At 45.0% G+C, this 18,399-nt stretch overlaps 1 protein-coding gene across 9 annotated transcripts in view; it reads left to right on the forward strand.

Moving 5' to 3' along the window:
- EVA1C (eva-1 homolog C) overlaps nucleotides 1–15,016 on the forward strand; it is a 108,376-nt gene extending 93,360 nt beyond the window's left edge. For 7 of the 9 annotated variants that reach the window (XM_033232310.1, XM_033232313.1, XM_033232308.1 and 4 more), the window contains 3 exons: nucleotides 2,946–3,026; nucleotides 5,287–5,376; nucleotides 14,443–15,016. In XM_033232310.1, coding sequence (XP_033088201.1) covers nucleotides 2,946–3,026; nucleotides 5,287–5,376; nucleotides 14,443–14,819 — 548 coding nt within the window. In that variant the 3' untranslated portion in view covers nucleotides 14,820–15,016. The remainder of the gene's footprint in view (nucleotides 1–2,945; nucleotides 3,027–5,286; nucleotides 5,377–14,442) is intronic. The other 2 variants (XM_033232309.1, XM_033232311.1) reach the window with 2 other exon arrangements.
- Nucleotides 15,017–18,399: the final 3,383 nt, after the last annotated feature.

An 18,399-nucleotide genomic window follows, 5' to 3' on the forward strand; every position in this document is an offset into this window, starting at 1 on the left:
CTCTGTCTCAAAAAAAAAAAAAAGAGACACGGTCCTGTTTTCATGGGGTGAACAGTTGAGGGAGAAAGGCAAGCATTAACCGAAGAGCCAGACACATCATCATGATTATTGTGACAAATGCTATTTTAGAAAAGGGCAGAAGACTGTAACAGCGGAGGGGGCCTAATTTAGCTTGGGGTGGTAGTTTAAGTCTTCCAAAGAGAACCATCCTGTAGGGTGAACACTAGGGGAAGCACGCTAGTTGCACACTAGGGGCCGAGACACTGAGATTGCTGAGTGGGAGAGGAAAGGCATTGAGGAGGAGGAAGATGGCCCTGGTTTCAACTGCTGAGAACAGGGTCCTGCACACAGTAGGAGCTCCATGAAGAGTGGTTCCTAGTGTTTTCACCAACGTATCTGAAGTGGAGCGGGACGGTGATCAATCACACCCCAGTCCCCGACCTCATTCTGAACCAGTTTGAAACAAGGAGATGCAAAAATCTGACAAGTGTGTTGACAACGGTGATTTTAAAGGTCCTAAAAGATGCTCCGGCTATCGGAGCCATTTTCACCTAGTAGAGGAGCGCGTTCCCTGCAGGGGCCTGTGTCATACACAGCCAATGTAATCTTTCCGCTGCCTGGTTATTCTGCAAAGTGCACCCTGGAATGCCCTTCCTCTCTGAGCTCCTCTACAAAATTCTGATGCTTTCTCAAACTGTAAAGCCTCTGGCATTTGCCAAGAGCCAAGGCCCTCCTGAAGCCATGGTTTGAGAACAAACCAAGAAGCAGACACAAGAAAGAAGTGCCACTCCTGGCAGGGAGAGATGACACTTCCTAGGCTACTGCTGCATCCTTCTCAGGGCCCAGAAATGAATGAGAGTTAATTAAAGCAGAAAGCATTTTGCAGCTCAGCTCAGCTCTCCTGAGGTGCCATGGTCCCAAGATCAGTGGTGTGCCCCGAGGACAGCCAAGGGACATTCCTCGAGGCCATGGAAATCATGAGCCACCTCCAGCAACTTCACCAGGCCTCCCTGGAAAGTATCCCTTGCTGCTGACGGGCACGAAGGCACCAGGGCCTCCTGTACGTGGAAAACTCACAATCTAGGAATGTCCTGTGGTTGTTGATCCTGGGACATCCCCAGAAGAATTTAGTTAAGCCCTCCGAGAAAGGAAACGAGGTTTTCTTGCTGCTGAAGATGTCTCACTTGTTCTTTTTTAAAAAGTAGTACAGTTGAATTGGCAGTTTGTTTTGGCTTTCTTTCCATTTCCTGTTGCTACCTCTCCGAGATCTCAGCTGGGTTGAGGAACAAACAAAAATAAGCAATTTTCTGCAGCAGGAATATTCGGTTTCCATTCCCTTCTCCCAGCCTGCAGCAGTGTGCTTGGCCTGCAGAATTCTTGCTCTGCCCTCCGTTTCAGCTGGGTGCTGTCATCTGCCAACTGCTTTGCATGGGGATTCTGACATCCCAGGGCTTATTCTTAGGTCAGTTCAGCAGAGTTTTAAACAACCTTCAAAGGAGTCGGTCACGCTGCCATCCTCTCTGCATCTTTCTGTAGTCCTTTCTGATAATATTTAGCAAATCACTTTAGCACAGAGTCTTCGAATTCTTTCCAGACTTATGATGGAAACACAGAGGCAAAGAGCTTGGGGTAGAAAGCAGAAGAGTAGGTGCTGGGAGAGTTTGATGGTGGATTTTGAGTTGGTCACAGTCATTTTGCTTTATTAAGTCCAGGGAAGCTCATCTTCAGAGTTAACCACCCTATTTTTTTTTTTTTTTGACAGAGTCTCGCTCTGTCACCCAGATTGGAGTGCAGTGGCACAATCTCAGCTCACTGCAACCTCCACCTCCTGGGTTCAAGTGAGCATGTCCGGCTAATTTTTGTATTTTTTAGTAGAGACGGGGTTTCACCATGTTGGCCAGGCTGGTCTTGAACTCCCGACTCAAGTGATCCACCTGCCCCAGCCTCCCAAAGTGCTAGGATTACAGGCATGAGCCACTGTGCCTGGCCCAGAGTTAACCACTCTATTGAGGTGTTGTTTATTTTCCTTAAAATTCTATTACACATGAACACGATTCAATGATTTTTAGTAAATTTAGAGTTGTGCAACCATCACTACCCTCCAGTTTTAAAACATTTTCACAATCCCCCCAAGCTCCCTTGTGCCCATTTGCCATCATTGCCTCATTCCCATCCCCCACCCCCCGGTCCCAGGTAGCCACACATCTACTTTCTGTCTCTAGATTTGCCTTTTCTGAATATTTCATACAAATGGAATTATGCAATGGATGGTTGTGCGTGTGTGTGTGCATGGCTGGCTTCTTTAACTGAGTATCATGTTTCAAAGGTTCATCTGTGTTGTAGCATGTATCATATCAGTGCTTCACTTTTTTTTTTGGAGATGAAGTCTCACTCTGTCACCCAGGCTGGAATGCAGTGGTGTGATCTTCGCTCACTGCAACCTCTGCCTCCTGGGTTCAAGCAATTCTCCCTGCCTCAGCCTCCCAAGTAGCTGAGATTACAGGCATGTGCCACCACGCCCAGCTAATTTTGTATTTTTAGTACAGACAGGGTTTCATCATGTTGCCCAGGCTGGTCTTGAACTCCTGACTTCAAGTAATCTGTCCACCTCGACCTCCCAAAGTGCTTGCCACCATGCCGGGTCTTCATTCCTTTTTATTATGGAGGTGTATTCTGCTGGGTGGATATATCATATCTTGTTTTTATTCTCCATTTTTTTAATATTGCAAAATGGACCTGAAACCACCTTTCTGGAGCATTTGATGATCACGTGGATACCGTTGCGTTGTGTGTATGTCTGTGTATCTAGCAGGAAGAGTGAGTGATTCTTGCTCTGATTTGGAAAGTGATTTTAAAATCTTATCTACATTGTATTTAAAAATATATTAAGAGTCCACATTTTAGAAATATAGCACGTATTTAAAATATTTCTTTTCGGCTTTTAGTTCCCAAGAACATACTCACAGCGATTGATCCAGCCATTGCTAATCTAAAACCTTCTTTGAAGAAGAAAGATGGTGAATATGGTAATTTTTATGGCTTACTACCAGCATTTCTCTTTAAGTAAAGGTGAACAGCCCCTGGGTGACCACAGCTGGGCACACCTTGGTTAGAATGGAAGGGGCTGTCAGGAGGTGTGTTTCAGGTACTGGTCCTGGCGATGATAGTGCCTTGGCCAATAGTCGCAAATGGTGAACACCACTTTATTTTGTTTTGACTTTTTAAAAATCAGAAGTAGGATAAACCTCCCCTTCATTCTCCTCTCACTTGCTAAAAGGAAAATCACTTTGAAAAGACATCTGCTCAGAAATAAATTTGGGCTTCCTGGGTTACACAATGAGCTTTTTGCAAAGCTGAGTCCATTGGAACCTGCGTAGGCGCCAGGGCCATCTGGGACCTGAGGACCTCTGTACCTCTGTACACGCCACCTTTCTCCTTAGCTAGCTTGCTTGCTTGCTTGCTTCCTTCCTTCCTTCCTTCCTTCCTCCCTCCCTTCCTTCCTCTCTCTCTTTCCCTCTCTCCCTTTTCCCTTCCCCTTCCCCTTCCCTTCCCCTCCTGCCTCAGCCTGCCAAGTAGCTGGGATTACAGGTGTCCACCACCATACCTGGCTAATTTTTGTGTTTTTAGTAGAGACGGGGTTTTACCATGTTAGTCAGGCTGGTCTCAAACTCCTGACCTCAGGTGTTCCCCTCACCTTGGCCTCCCAAAGTGCTGGGATTACAGGTGTGAGCCACTGCGCCCGGCCCCTCCTTAGCTTTCACTTGGCTTTTGTAAATGGGGTGGAGGGGTGGGGAGTTGAGGAGGTTGAGCATTTGGATTTTCTTATCAAATCTAGAATGGAATCCAAACCCATGGGGTCCCTAATAGAAACTGCAGAGATCCAGTAGAGCATCTAAGATGTTAGGCTTTGATGAGAGTTTTGTCTTGTGTTACCTTTATTATATGTATTAGATCTTTCCACCCTAAGTATAAAAGTAAAGTATGCTTGATATGAAAAACACACCAAAGCACCCCAGTCCAAAAGCTCAGAGAGAACCATTGGTAATGTTCTTCTGTGTCCTTCTAGCTGGTCACCTTGACTTTCTGGCAGGCTCTGTGTTCCTCAGCTCCACTTCTCTTTCTTTTTTAAAAAGAATAACTCATTAATTAACTATTATTATTATTTTTGTAAAGACAGGGCTTTGCCATGTTGCCCTGGCTGGTCTCGAACTCTTAGGCTCAAGCGATCCACCCACCTCATCCTCCCAAGGCGCTAGGATGACAGGTGTAAGCTACTGCACCCAGCCTCCCCTTATTTTTCTGACAGGGTTCCCACCCGGTCCATAAACCGCCTGGTCCTCCTGCAGTGGAGGCCTGAAAGCCAGCGCTGTGCCATCTCTTCTCCAAGCCATCTGTCCTGTCTGACATGGCTAGGAGTCCCCCAAGCCACCAGGCTACCCCATCACAGGCTTGCTAAGCTCCATCCAGCAGTGCAACCAGGATCTAAAAGCGGATTTGCCCCACATTTTGCTGTTGTTTCCAGAAAAGAGTAGCCCAATACAACCTCCCTCTGTAATGGAGGCTTGTTTTATCTCTGGCCACACAGCGGACAGCAACTCCATGCTTAAAGTGAGATATTATTGGCCGGGCGTGGTGGCTCATGCCTGTTATCCCAGCACTTTGGGAGGCCGAGGTGGGCAGATCACCTGAGGTCAGGAGTTTGAGAACAACCTGGCCAACATGGTGAAGCCCCATCTCTAATAAAAATACAAAAATTTGCTGGGTGTAGTGGCATGTGCCTGTAATCCCAGCTACTCAGGAGGCTGAGGCAGGAGAATCACTTGAACCCAGGAGGGAGAGGTTGCAGTGAGATGAGATCGTGCCATTGCACTCCAGCCTGGGCAAAAAGAGTGAACCTCCATCTCAAAAATAAATAAATAAATAAATAAAATAAAGCGATATGTTATTAAGGCTCTGAGGGGCATGATGAATGTCACTGTCTTTAGGATGGGAAAGTCCATTTGTTCCCTTCTACAGTGGGGTGGAAAACCAGCACCTGAAGTTGCAACCAACACTTAAAACAATTTCTAATCCTTTTTGTACTTTAATATTTTCAGGGACTGCTTACTATTTAATACATGCTCTTCCTGGGTTAATCTTCCATAATTTAGCCAGAGGCCTATTTATTTGATTTCCACGACTTTTAATTATTCTGGCAGTCCCTGGGGTAGGAAGAGCAGGGGTCTCTTAGAGTAGGTGAACTATGAACAGCTGTGATTAATTGGTTTTGCATTTTTCACGAAACAGGTATAAACTTCGACCCAAGCGAATCGAAGATTCTGAGGAAAGATGGAATTCTTGTTAGCAACTCTCTGGCAGCCTTTGCTTACATTAGAGGTAAGTCAAGAATCAAAGCTTCCTAGAATGCTGATGGATTTACTAAAGTCTTGTTAATAAATGTGGTGTTCAATTATAACACTCAGATAACTAAAGGACGATGACTTCAAGTTTGACATGGCAACCACCACTTCTAAGATTCAGAAACAGAGAGGCCTGAGTTCAGGCACAGTTGCAACCAGGCAGCCAGCAAGAGAACCACAGAAACAGACAAAGTCATACTGTTGAGGAGTTGAGCTCCACAGATGTTTTTTGCCTTTGAAAAGTAGAAACCCGAGGAATGCATTTCCCAGCTCTAAAATTTGGGAAGGAACTAGGATTATTGAATTCCAACCCTGGCTGGAAGAAAAATGAGCCAGAAGGTCACTTAGTAAACAAGACAGATCTTGCCCCATGAAGACAGAGCCACTTTCTGGGTCATGAGTGTTACTCCTAATGGTTGCCAAGGATTCCCTTGTTAATCTTCTCCATGAGGATCAGTCAGACTCAGCCCCCATGAATTAACAGAGCCAAAAGGCTTATACCAAGACCGACCACACTGTGGGGACATCTTCATTGAGGGGAAGGTGTGTACAATTTTTCCTCACCACCCTCTCTGCTTATCTTAAGATAGAATGCATTTTGGAATGTCATCTGCAAGTTTCAGCAATGCCTGCCTACGTTCAGAGAGACAAAAACCAGAGACCTTCAGTAAAATACATGTTAATGTAACACATAACAGTATTATTATTTGAGGCCTGCAAAGGTGGGGCTATTTGGGGTAAGCCTGTCTCAGAGGAAAATAGAGGCTTAGGGAATGTATTTGTCTGTTCTCATGCTGCTAATAAAGACATACCTGAGGCTGGGTAATTTATAAAGGAAACAAGTGTAATGGACTCACAGTTCCACATGGCTAGGGAGGCCACACAATTTTGGTGGAAGGCGAATGAGGAGCAAAGTCACGTCTTACATGGTGGCAGGCAAGAGAGCTTGTGCAGGGGAACTTCCTTTTATAAAACCATCAGATCTTGTGAGACTTTTTCACTATCACGAGAACAGCAGGGGAAAGAGCCTCCCCCAGGATTCAATTACCTCCCACCACGTCCCTCCCATGACATGCGGATTATGGGAGCTACAATTCAAGATGAGATTTGGGTGGGGACACAGCCAAACCATATCAGGGAATGATCTCAATACATGAGATGCAGAGTTCAGTCTTGGGGTCCGCTGCTGTTCTATTGTCCTCCTGCATCAGGATTCCTCCTGTGCGTGTTGAGTGGTTGTTGGTTTCTTCTGCGGGTCCTCTCTTTTCTAGCCACCTTCTCGTTTTCATGTCTTGCTGTTCCTGATCATTGTCAGTGTTAAGAACTGTAAGGATTTTTATTGTCAGAAATATCCCCATATTTACAAAGTCCCCGGGGAGCTTCTTGGAGAAAAGCCATCATGAAAATCCTCCAGTCAGAGAATAATGATTGAAGGGGAACAAGACTGACGTTGTGCTCAGTGAGCTGTGGCCGTGCTGTGTGCTTTACCCCAATTACCTTGTCGGTTCCTCTCAACAACTGCCTTAGCCAGCCCAGCTGCCTACTTTGTTACAAAGTACCCGAGACCGGATGGCCTAAATAACAGACATTGATTTTCTCACCATTCTGGAGGCTAGTTCATGATCAAAATATTCACCAATCACTTTCTGGTGAGGGCTGTCTTCCTGGCTTGTGGACAGCAGCCTTCTTGCTATGTCCTCACATGGCAGAGAGGAGGAGAGATGGAGACAGAGACATCTCTTCTTTTTATAAAACCACCAATCCTATCAGATTAGGACTCCACCCTTATGACCTCCTTTAACCTTAATTAACTCCTAATGAGCGCATTGAGGGGAACACAATTCAGTCCATAGCAACAACACTGAAAGATGGGACTCTGGTCCCCTGTTCTGCACTTGAAGCCGTTGGTCAGAGGAGTTGAGCCATTTGCCTGAGGACACTATGGACAGCAGCAAGGCCACGATTCAGGCTCAGCTAATACAAGACTTGCACTCCAGCTACTCTGAATTTTGAGGGATGCAGCCACCTTCCCACTCTGATCCTGAGTTGTCTAAATTAGCTTGCCTCCATCCCTTTCTATCCTTTTATATGTGACTGTCATTCCCAGAAACCACAGGATAGAGTTATTTTTTAGTGACTATCTCTCCTGCTAGAGGCTCAGCTCCACAGGGGCAGGTGCTTTGTCATCTTATTTCGTGTCGTGTCCCTGCATCTAGGATGTGGTGCTGGTACAGAACAGGTGCACAGTCAGAACAGTTGAATGACGACTGCTGATCTGGGCTTATGAGCCTTTTCCTGTGCCTTACTGTCATCCAATATATGCTATTTATAAGATGTCAAATTTTTTAAAATGTAAGGACTTGATGAGCTGTTATTTGGTTTTACTGGGGGATGTTTTGGGACATGGATCTCAGCAAGCCATGACCACGCCTCCATATAATGTCCAAGAGAGTCTCTAAATGCACTGTGTTGGGTGTTAGCTAAATGAAATCACAAGAAGCTCGTGACTCAAATCATGGAGGCTCACAAGGTCCTAGTGGAACGGGCACCTCTGGACTTGCCTGTGGGTTTTCTTGGTGTGTCTGTGTCACTGTCTGGGTGGCCACTCTAGAGGTGAGAAACATGCAGCGCATGCTCAGGGGTCTGCAGGCCCGTGTGCCACAGAAGTACGTGTGGACATCAGGCTGGGCCATTTCGACCTGAACAGGCAGTGGCCACCAGCCAGTGTCACACGGCGCAGAGCTCCATCCTCACTACTGCTGGAGAGAGGTGCCCAGACAACTCTCAATCACATCCCTGGCCCCACTGGGGGGATGTGACCCACGGGCTGAGCTTAGGTCTCTAGGCACCCCCAAAGCAGGAGCAGCGGGGAGCCAAGAGTGTAAGCAGGGCAGTTTCCAGCCCAAACCACCCAAATAGGTGGCAAATGGAGTGAATCCAAAAGTACATTTCCCAGGTCAGGCTGCAAGTGGCTTTGACACAGTAGTGTAGTTCAGTGTTCATGGGGACAAGGAGATGAGAAACCAAAATCAAGAGGTTTGTCCCCTGATATTGAAGCACAGAGGTTGATGGAAGAGACAGGAGGATGTCTAAGAGTTCCTTGTGAACAGTGTCTCCTGGGGCCATTTGAATGATCTGTAAGATGGTTTTCTCAACACTGAAAAAGCTTTGTAGGAATTTTTGAATTTACTGTCATTTCAATAATGCAGACTTACTCCCTGAATTCATTCTAGAATCAAGATCATGAGTCTGAGGAAGCTCATAGAAAAAGATGGGAAATTAGAGAAATGGAAAAGGAGGAATGATGTGTATGTGTGCATGTGTGCATGTGCATGTGTGTGTGTAGGTGCCTGTGTGTGTGCATGTGTGTATGCATGTGTCTGTGTGGGTGTGCATCTGTGTATGTCTGTATGTGTGTGTGCATGTGTATGTGCACGTCTGTGTGCATGTGCACGTGTGTTTGCATGTGTGTATGTATGTGGTGTGCATGTGTGTATATGTGTTGTATGTGTATGTATGTCTGTATGCATGTGCATGTGTGTGTGCATGCGTGTGTGTGCCTTTGTGTGTGTGCATGCATGTGTTTGCTGTATCTGTATGTGTATATCTGTATGTGTGCCTGCGTGTGTGTGGGTGTGTGTGCACATGCAGGTGTGTGCATGCATGTGTGTGTGTATCTGTATGTGTAAGTATGTTGGAAGTTCTTAGCGAGGCAGTTTACTAACTGGCTCAGCGTGAGCCATTGTCCCCTGGCAGATTGTGCCCAAGGGGACTTACTTATTTAGACAGTCTTGCATGAGAATATGACCTCTCCCATTCCACCCAATTACTGTTTCATTGACATCTGGCTTTGGGTGTTTACGTCCTATGTGCCTGCAGGCATGCCTTTTGTGGCCTAATATTTCCATCGCTGTCCCTACCCCCTTGGGACAGTGACAGATGTGTTGTCAGCCTCTGGCAGGCCCTGCTGTGGGCTTTTGGGGCACAGGAGTGCAGAAACTAGGCAGAAGGGACAGTCTTGCAGCCTGGGATGTCCTGTGTTGGGAGGCATCATTGTTTCATAAGGAGGAACTCTAGGGCCTCAGACAAGCTCATACTGAAAGAGAAACACAGCAACACACTGCAGAGTCAGAGCTACGTGATCCCCCACCAGGGAGGACCACTGGAAATCAGCACCACCTAGTCACAGAGATGTGGATTTGGATGTGTTCCCACGGTCTCCAACATCTGATTTTATGACAGAAGGTTTCTGTCACATCCCTAAGTGCTGTCAGACTAGCACCTGGTACACTTTGTGCTTTCTTCTGGACAGCCCTAAGGCCCTGACTGCTGCCTTGATCCTCTCAATGGCAATAGGGCCCCAACAGGGGGAACCCTAGCAATGGCCTCTGGGTGTCTTATCTGGACATGAACAAGCTGGAGCGTGTGTTGGCCCCAAGTCAGGATCTAAGGATGGAAAGGAGCCTTAAAGGCCATAGGTCCTCCTTCGGAGGCTCCCAAGGGCGTACAGCAGCTGATCAAATTAAAGTCATTCACTCCAGCCAGGGATGAACCAAGGCTAAATTTAGAACAATGCCAGCAATAACAGTGTGAAGATTCTGTTCAATCACAAGGAGAACTTTGTTTTTCCAGAATACAGAATAGGGAAAGGAGTCACAAAAGTATAAAGTAGTCCAAGCGATTCTAGCGAACAGTTGACATGCCCTTCGTGTAAAGCCTGGGGCCATAGAGAGAGCCCTGGCCTGAATCTGGGGTCCCAGCCAAGTTTGCACAAGTGACTTGGCTACAACAAGAGGGGTTGCAGGAAAGATGGTTTATGTATGGTCTGTGGTTGTTTCTGCACTACAACAGCAGAGTTGTTATATTTGCAACAGAGACCATATGGCCCATAAAACCTGCAATAGTTCCTATCTGGCCATTCACTAGAAAAGGGGGGCAAGAAAGGAGGATGGGGACCAAGTGCCTGCAGGAAAGATGGAGCAGAACAGTGTTTCATCCCTGTTTTTCAGATAATGTCACAAGGTCGAAAGACATCTTAATGAAAGTGAAAGTATAAGGCACCTACCAGGAGATAGTCACACCAGATGCCATGGCTCACACCTGTAATCCCAGCACTTGGGGAGGCCAAGGCAGGAGGATCACTTTCAGTCAGGAGTTTAAGACCAGCCTGGGCAACAAAGTCAGACCTCACCTTTACAAAAAAAATATAATAAAAAGTTAGCTTGGCATGGTAGTACATCTGTACTTACAGATGGCCTCTTCCCTCACCTAAACTTCTAAGGAGGCTGAGGTGAGAGGATTGTTTGAGCCCAGGAATTCAAGGCTGCAGCAGGCTATGATTGTGCCACTGCACTCCAGCCTGGGTGTCAAAGGGAGACTCTCTCTCTCTCTCTCTCTCTCCTCTCTCTCTCTCTCTCTCTCTCTCTCTCTCTATATATATATATTATATATATATATATGTATATTCACAATGTATTGCTGTCAAAGGATTATCATCAAGAGTCTATAGAAAATATACACATCCTCGGGCTGGGCACGGTGGCTCACGCCTATAATCCCAGCAATTTGGGAAGCTGAGCAGATCACCTGAGGTCAGGAGTTCGAGACCAGCCTGGCCAACATAGCAAACCCTGTGTCTACTAAAAATACAAAAATTAGCTGGTGTGGTGGCACAAACCTGCAATCCCAGCCACTTGGGAAGCCGAGGCAGGAGAATCACTTGAACCTGGGGTGGGGGCCGGAGGTTGCAGTGATCCAAGATCATGCCAGTTACACTCTGGCCTGGGCAACAGAGCAAAACTCGAAAGAAAGAAAGAAAGAAAGAGAGAGAGAGGGAGGGAGGGAGGGAGGGAGGGAGGGAGGGAGGAGGGAGGAAGGGAGAGAGAGAAAGAAAGAGAAGAAAGAAGAAGGAAGGAAGGAAGGAAGGAAGGAAGGAAAGAAAAGAAAAGAAAAGAAAATAAAAGAAAGAAAGAAAGAAAAGAAAAGAAAAGAAAAGAAAAGAGAAAAGAAAAGAAAGAAAAGAGAGAGAGAGGGAGAGAGGGAGAGAGGGAGGAGGGAGGGAGGGAAGGAAGGAAGGAAGAAAGGAAGGAAGGAAGGAAGGAAGGAAAGAAAGGAAGAAGGAAAGAAAAAAGAAAAGAAAAGAAAGAAGAAAATATATACATCTCATATATGTAAGAGGAAAAGCACAGGCAACTCAGAAAAAAAATGGGTATGTGACATGAACCAGCATTTGGAGAAGAGAAAATAAATAAGCATGTGAAGATAGGTACAGATCTGGGGACCATCATAAGTTACAATTCTATACCCATGTGATTGGAAAAAAATGTAAAAGTCTATGTGAGCCAAGTGCTGGAGAAGATGAGCACTGACAAGATTTCTTACACATTGCAGCCACTTTGAACACCATGTTGGCAGTAGTTCTGAAAACTGAAACTCACATGCCCTAAGCCCATCAATTACCTCCTAGGGTAGTACCCAAGAGAAACACTTACAGGTGTTGACCAGGGACATTTACAAGAATGCTCATGATCATCCACAAAAGCAGAAACCTGGCAACAGCAAGAGAGCAGGTGAATAAACAGTTCCTAACCCACCAGCAGGAGAGTGGATGAATAAACTACATTATAGTCAAGACAATGAAATATTATACAGCAATATGATATTAAGTTAAAAAAAAACACACCAAGTTTCCAACACTGACTATAATATATACCCTTTAAATAAAATTTTAGGAATACATAGAGATGGAAAATAAAACTAGATAAAAAAGGAAACAGGGGAGTAAGGAGCATGGAATTCAGGTGGTAGTCACCTTAAGGGGGAGGCTGGAGGATGGGGAAAGCACAGGTTAGACACAGGTGTGGTCAAGGCCTCATTGCTATACAGGTGCTCGTTCATAGCACTGGTGCTAATTACAGTATTAAAAAGTAATTCATTACATAGACATAAAGTAGGGCTATGTATTGACCAATGAAGAGAATGTCTCATGTTCTAAGGATTATGGGTAATTTAATTCAGTCCACACGGCATCCTCAAAATATGAAAAAAGAGGTACAGTAGCAAGTCTATAGTTACCCGCTGTGGCAACTTGTTCCCTTCTTGGAACCTGAAACGTCCCCATTGGACTTCCTTCACTTGCTGCTCAAGTCACTGGTGGAATCGACTGCTGGAATTGATTGCTCTGCTGTGGCAGAGCCAGTTCTTGCACCCTACTCTGTCTGCCCTGGGTACCCGGCCCCTCCCACGACACCACCACTGGGAGAGGAGGGGAGGGGGCCATGGATGACCATTGTACCTCAGAGGCTTGAGCTGGATGGAATTGTTTCTGTCCAGATCTGTCCCTGGCCTGACCATGGGTGGCTGGAAAAGACTGTAAATGGATGGGATTCCGTTTCCTCACACTCAGCACTCCTTGAGGTCGGCAGCATCACTGCCAGTGGGGCTCAAAGTTTATGTTTCCAAGACAGAGAAGTTGAGTTGTGGCCCACCTTGAAAGCCCTAACAGCACCACAGAAGGAGAGGGTTTGGAGAGGACAGTGGCTCAAAGATTTCGGGGGAGAGGAGGGCTGCAGGACGGGGAGGAAAAGAGGGGAATTCAAAGGGGAGGAAGATGAAAATGAAGTCAGGAGAGATGAGGCTTCGATCTGCATATTACTTACAATATACAGGCTTCTATCTGTATATTCCTTACAACAACATAGTATTATGATACTTACTATATTATTAATATTTATAAATGATATACATATTTATATTATTTGTTTTATTTTGATTTTTTTCTTTCTTTTCTTTTTTTTTTCTTTGAGGCAGGGTCTCACACTATTACCTGGGCTGGAGTACAGTGATGCAATCTTGACCTCCCAGGCTCAAGCGATCCTCCCACCTCAGCTTCCCTAGTAGCTGGGACTACAAGCACACACCACCATGCCCAGCTATATTTTGGTATTTTTTTAAATAGACATGGGGTTTCACCATGTTGCCCAAGCTGGTCTTGAACCCTTGAGCTCAAGCGATCCACCCACCTTGGCCTCCCAAAGTGTTGGGATTACCGATGTGAGCCACGACACCCAGCATATTTTTGTATTTTATATTACAGTTGGCCTTCTGTATCCATGGGTTCCACATCTGTGGGTTCAACCAACCTCAGATTGAAAATATCTTTTTAAAATAGATAGTTGCATCTATACCAAAAATGTACAGATTTTTTTCCTGTCATTATTCCCAAAACAACACATGATAACAACTACTTACCTAGCATTTCGATTGCATTAGCTATTACAAGTAATCTAGAAGTGATTTAAAGAATAGGGGAGAATGTGCATAGGTTTTATGCAAATTCTGTGCTATTTCATATAAGTGACTCAAACGTCTGTGAATTTTGGTAGCCTGGGAGTGTGGGGGTGGGGTTCTGGAACCAGTCCCCCACACATACCAACGGATGACTGTATATTTATATTTACTTTTTAATCTGAAAAAGAATAGAATTAAGTTTTGCTAACATCTATTATATTATTACTTAGATTCACATACATACTTCATACATAAATTAATTCTTCATGAGCTACCTCTACTACTACTAATAATAGCAACACTTTATTGAGCATTTACTATGTGTCAGTAAATATTCTAAGAGCTTTATAGGAATTAACTCATTTCACTGTAACAACTCTGTGGTAGAAGATACTATATGCCCCATTTTACAGATGAAGAAACTAAGGCACAGAAAGGTTATGAAACTTGCCCCAAATCACACAGCTAGTGAGTGGCAGACCTGAGTTTGAACTGAGAGGAGTCTGGCTCCTGACCCCCCTGCTGTGTGTTTTTCTCCTACACATACATATATTGACTCCATAGACTCAAAACCTTTTTTTAAAAAAATGTCAGTGGGGATATATGATTATTTTTGTGTAGACAGTCTCAAAGACGCTGGACTGGCATTCTTCATTAGCCCCCTGCTTGGGCAGACATCTGTTTCTGTGGGACTTGGCATTGGTGGAGTCTGCCAGCTCCTCCCAGCTCCTGACCTGTTCTCTTCCTCCTGCAGCCCACCCGGAGAGAGCTGCCCTGCTGTTCGTGTCCAGTGTCGGCATCGGCCTGGCCCTCACATTGTGTGCCCTGGTCATCAGAGAGTCCTGTGCCAAGGACTTCCGCAAGTTGCAGCTGGGGAGGGAGCAGCTGGTGCCAGGAAGTGGCAAGGCCGAGGAGGACAGCGAGGATGAAGAAGAGGAGGAGGACTCCTCTGAGTCTGATTTCCCAGGGGAACTGTCGGGGTTCTGTAGGACTTCATATCCTGTCTACAGTTCCATAGAAGCTGCAGAGCTTGCAGAAAGGATTGAGCGCAGGGAGCAAATCATTCAAGAAATATGGATGAATAGTGGTTTGGACACCTCACTCCCAAGAAACATGGGCCAGTTCTACTGAAAACCACATGCATCTTAATGCAGTCGCACTTTCTGAAGAAGGAAGGATCCCAAATGCCCCTCCGGTTCTGGTTCACCTGTACCTTCTATGAAGGAGAATTTGTCATGTCATCCAACACTCGTGAGGCCAGGAAGCTATTAAAGGGATGTTTCAAGCTGTTTCCAGCACATTCCAAAATAAATGAGGAGGGAAGAGTCTTTGTTTTCTGTATTTATTTGAATTTGTGTCTATACATTAATAAGTCTATGCATAATTATAATTTACATTTTTTGAGCGCTTATAATGCTAGGCACTATTCTAGCTGCTTTTCATGTTCTGAGTCATTCAGTCCTCACAATGTCATGAGATGGTACTCTTATCCCCATTTTACAGATGAGCAAACAAAAGATTCCTATATATACACATAAAATAGCTATACAGATACTCAGCAAACATGAGCTCCTGAGTGATTTTAACCACTGACTTGTTTAGACCAAGGGTTACCAAATTTTTTCTTAAAAGGCATGATGATAGGCTAGGCACAGTACACCTGTAATCCCAGCACTTTGGGAGGCCAAGGCAGGTGGATCACTTGAGGTCGGGAGTTTGAGACCAGCCTGACCAACATGGTGAAACCCTGTCTCTACCAAAAAAAAATAAAAAATTAGCAGGGTGTGGTGGCACGCGCCTATAATCCAAGCTACTTGGGAGACTGAGGCAGGAGAATCATTTGAACCCAGGAGGCAGAGGTTGCAGTGAGCTGAGATCATGCCACTGCACACCAACCTGGACGACAGAGTGAGAGACTCTGTCAAAAAAAGAAAAAAAAAAAAAGCAAGATGATAAATATTTTAGGCATTGTGGGTGAAATCCTCTCTGCCACAATTACTCAACTCTCCATTGCAGCTCAAAAGCAGCCACAGATAATACATAATGAATGAACTTGGCTGTATTCCAATAAAACGTTCTTTTTGGACACTGAAATTTAAATTTCATTGTTATTTTCACATGTTCCACATTCTTTTTTTTTTTTTTCAAACCAACCATTAAAAAATATAAAAGCCTGAGGCCAGGAGTTTGAGACTAGCCTGGGCAACATAGTAAGACCCTACCTCTATTGAATTAAAAATTTTTTTCAATAAAAGTAAATAAATAAAAATGTAAAAAACCATTCTTAACTCAAAGGTTGTACAAAAACAGACAGCAGGATGGATCTGGCCTGTAACCTGTTTTTGTAAGTAAAGTATGGTTTGCAAAGCATAAAATATTTACTTTCTTGCCTTCTATAGAAAAAAGGTTGCTGACTCCTGGTTTAGAGTTTAAAACAGCATCAAGCAGGGTACCTAACAGTGCTGTGGGCCAGGATCAAGTGGAGCTGGCTCCCACATCTCTCCAAAAACCCCACTGGGGGACGGCTGGGTGGAGGAGCAGAAGAAAGAGTTCAGAAAACAGACCCCAGTGGGAGAACTAACGATTGGTTCCTGCAGACGGCTCCCCTTGGTAGACAGGAGGCTTATAGCTGTGGCATCAAATAAGAAAACATGTTTTTTTTTTCTTTTTTGTCCTAGTAATCCCCAGGGCTTAGAATATAAAAATGATTGCAATTTTCATATGCCTACTACCAAAGAGCTCTCTCTGTGTTATCTTACTTCATCATCACTAACCCTGTAAACATACGTAGATGAGGAAGCTGAAGGCTGCCAGGGTAAGTATCATCCGGCCCACGTCACACAGCTGGGAAGTGCTTAGACTGACTCATCCTGAGTGCTCAGGAAACATAGCTGTTCCCGCAGGAACTCCTACAATGACAGGTATAGAAAAGGCATGTCTCTCTCAGTCCTGCAGACCATCAGGGTGAAGGGCCTATCTGCAAGATGCAGAGGAGGGTGGGTGTGGAGTGTGGAGGCTCAGCTGCCCAGACTGGGGAGAGGGTCTGTGGCATTCGTTTTTAGTGAGTTGAAACCCACATAATGTAAAACTAACTCTCTCAATGGCATTTAGTCCATTCGCAATGTTGTGCAAATTTCACCTCTATCTAGTTCCAAAATGTTTCGTCACCCCAAAAGAAAACTCTCTACCCGTTAAGCAGTCACTCCCCATTCCTCCCTCCCTCCAGCCCCTGGAAAACACCAATCTGCTTTCTGTCACTATATGGATTAGCCTGTTCTGGATAGTTCATGTAGATGGGGTCACACAATATGTAGTCTCTTGTGACTGCCTCATTTCACTTAACAAAACGTCCTCAAGGTCCATCCATGTTGTAGCAAGCGTAGCATGTGTTCATTCCTTTTCATGGCTGAATAATATTCCATTGTATGGCTAGCCCACAGTTTGTTTATCCCGCCATCAGCTGGTGACATTTGGCTGTTTCCTTTGGCCACTGTGAATAGCGCTGCTGTGAACATTTCATGTGTGGCGTTTTTCACCAGCACAAAGCAGCACCTACAGACAGAGCTGGTGGGAAATCCTGTGTGTCCACTCAGTGGAAGGAAGGGGAAAGTCAAGATGGGTCAGAATGACACCCCCTCTTCTACCTTCTGCACCTGCCAATTTCAAAGCAAGCTTCCCTTACGCAGACCCCCTGCAGGTGGGAGAGCAGGGATTGGCCAAGAGAGGTGTCACACAGATGGGCTGGGGGTGGTTTGGGTGGAGACTGAAATTCCTCCGGACTTCCAGGCACCAGAATTTCTCCCATGGGGAGAAGTTGAAGGGGTTGGGAATGATGTGTTTTAACCCTTTTCCTTTTCCTGTTTAGAAAAAAAAAAATGTGACTCACTGTCAGCACTCATTTAATTTTACATAAACACACCTTGAGGCTGAAGCAAATCTGACTGATTTTCAATGTGAACATAAAATATAAAAAATGTTCTTGGAGTTATTTCTAAACAGAACTGACATCAGAATCATCTATTTCAGAAAAACCGAATCCATCAAATGAATCTTCAGCCAACAACTGTTGGAGAATGAAGTTAACATCAGGCATGGGAATGCTACATTTTCTAGGATTTGACATTTTCAGCAATCGAGGATTGCTGTACTCTGTAAATGGAGATACCACTACTAAAAGCAGAATGCTATAAACAGAATAATGTATTTTGTTTCCAAAGTCAATATACAAGAGCAATGCAGAAATCATAATAAAATAGAGATTTCCTGGAAAATTATCTCTGAGTAAATGCTACAGCCTCAAGTGCCACTTGTGAGTATTCTCAGGGCAAATGGGAGAAGGGTTAAATCTGTCACTGGAGAGAAATCTATCTATCTATCTATCTATTTATTTATTTATTTATTTGAGAGAGTCTTGCTCTATCGCCCAGGCTGGAGTGCAATGGCGTGATCTCAGCTCATTGCAACCTCCATCTCCCAGGTTCAAGCAATTCTCTCTGCCTCAGCCTCCTGAGTAGCTGGGATTAGAGGTGTGCACCACCACGCCTGGCTAATTTTTGTGTTTTTAGTAGAGATGGGGTTTCACCATGTTGGCCAGGCTGGTCTCAAACTCCTGACCTCTGATGATCCTCCCGCCTCAGCCTCCCAAAGTGCTGGGATTACAGGCATGAGCCACTGTGCCTGGCCTGGAGAGAAATCTATTCCAGATCACATC

The sequence above is a fragment of the Trachypithecus francoisi genome, unplaced genomic scaffold (assembly GCF_009764315.1).
Source record: "Trachypithecus francoisi isolate TF-2019V2 unplaced genomic scaffold, Tfra_2.0 Lachesis_group14, whole genome shotgun sequence".
Classification (NCBI taxonomy): Eukaryota; Metazoa; Chordata; class Mammalia; order Primates; family Cercopithecidae; genus Trachypithecus; species Trachypithecus francoisi.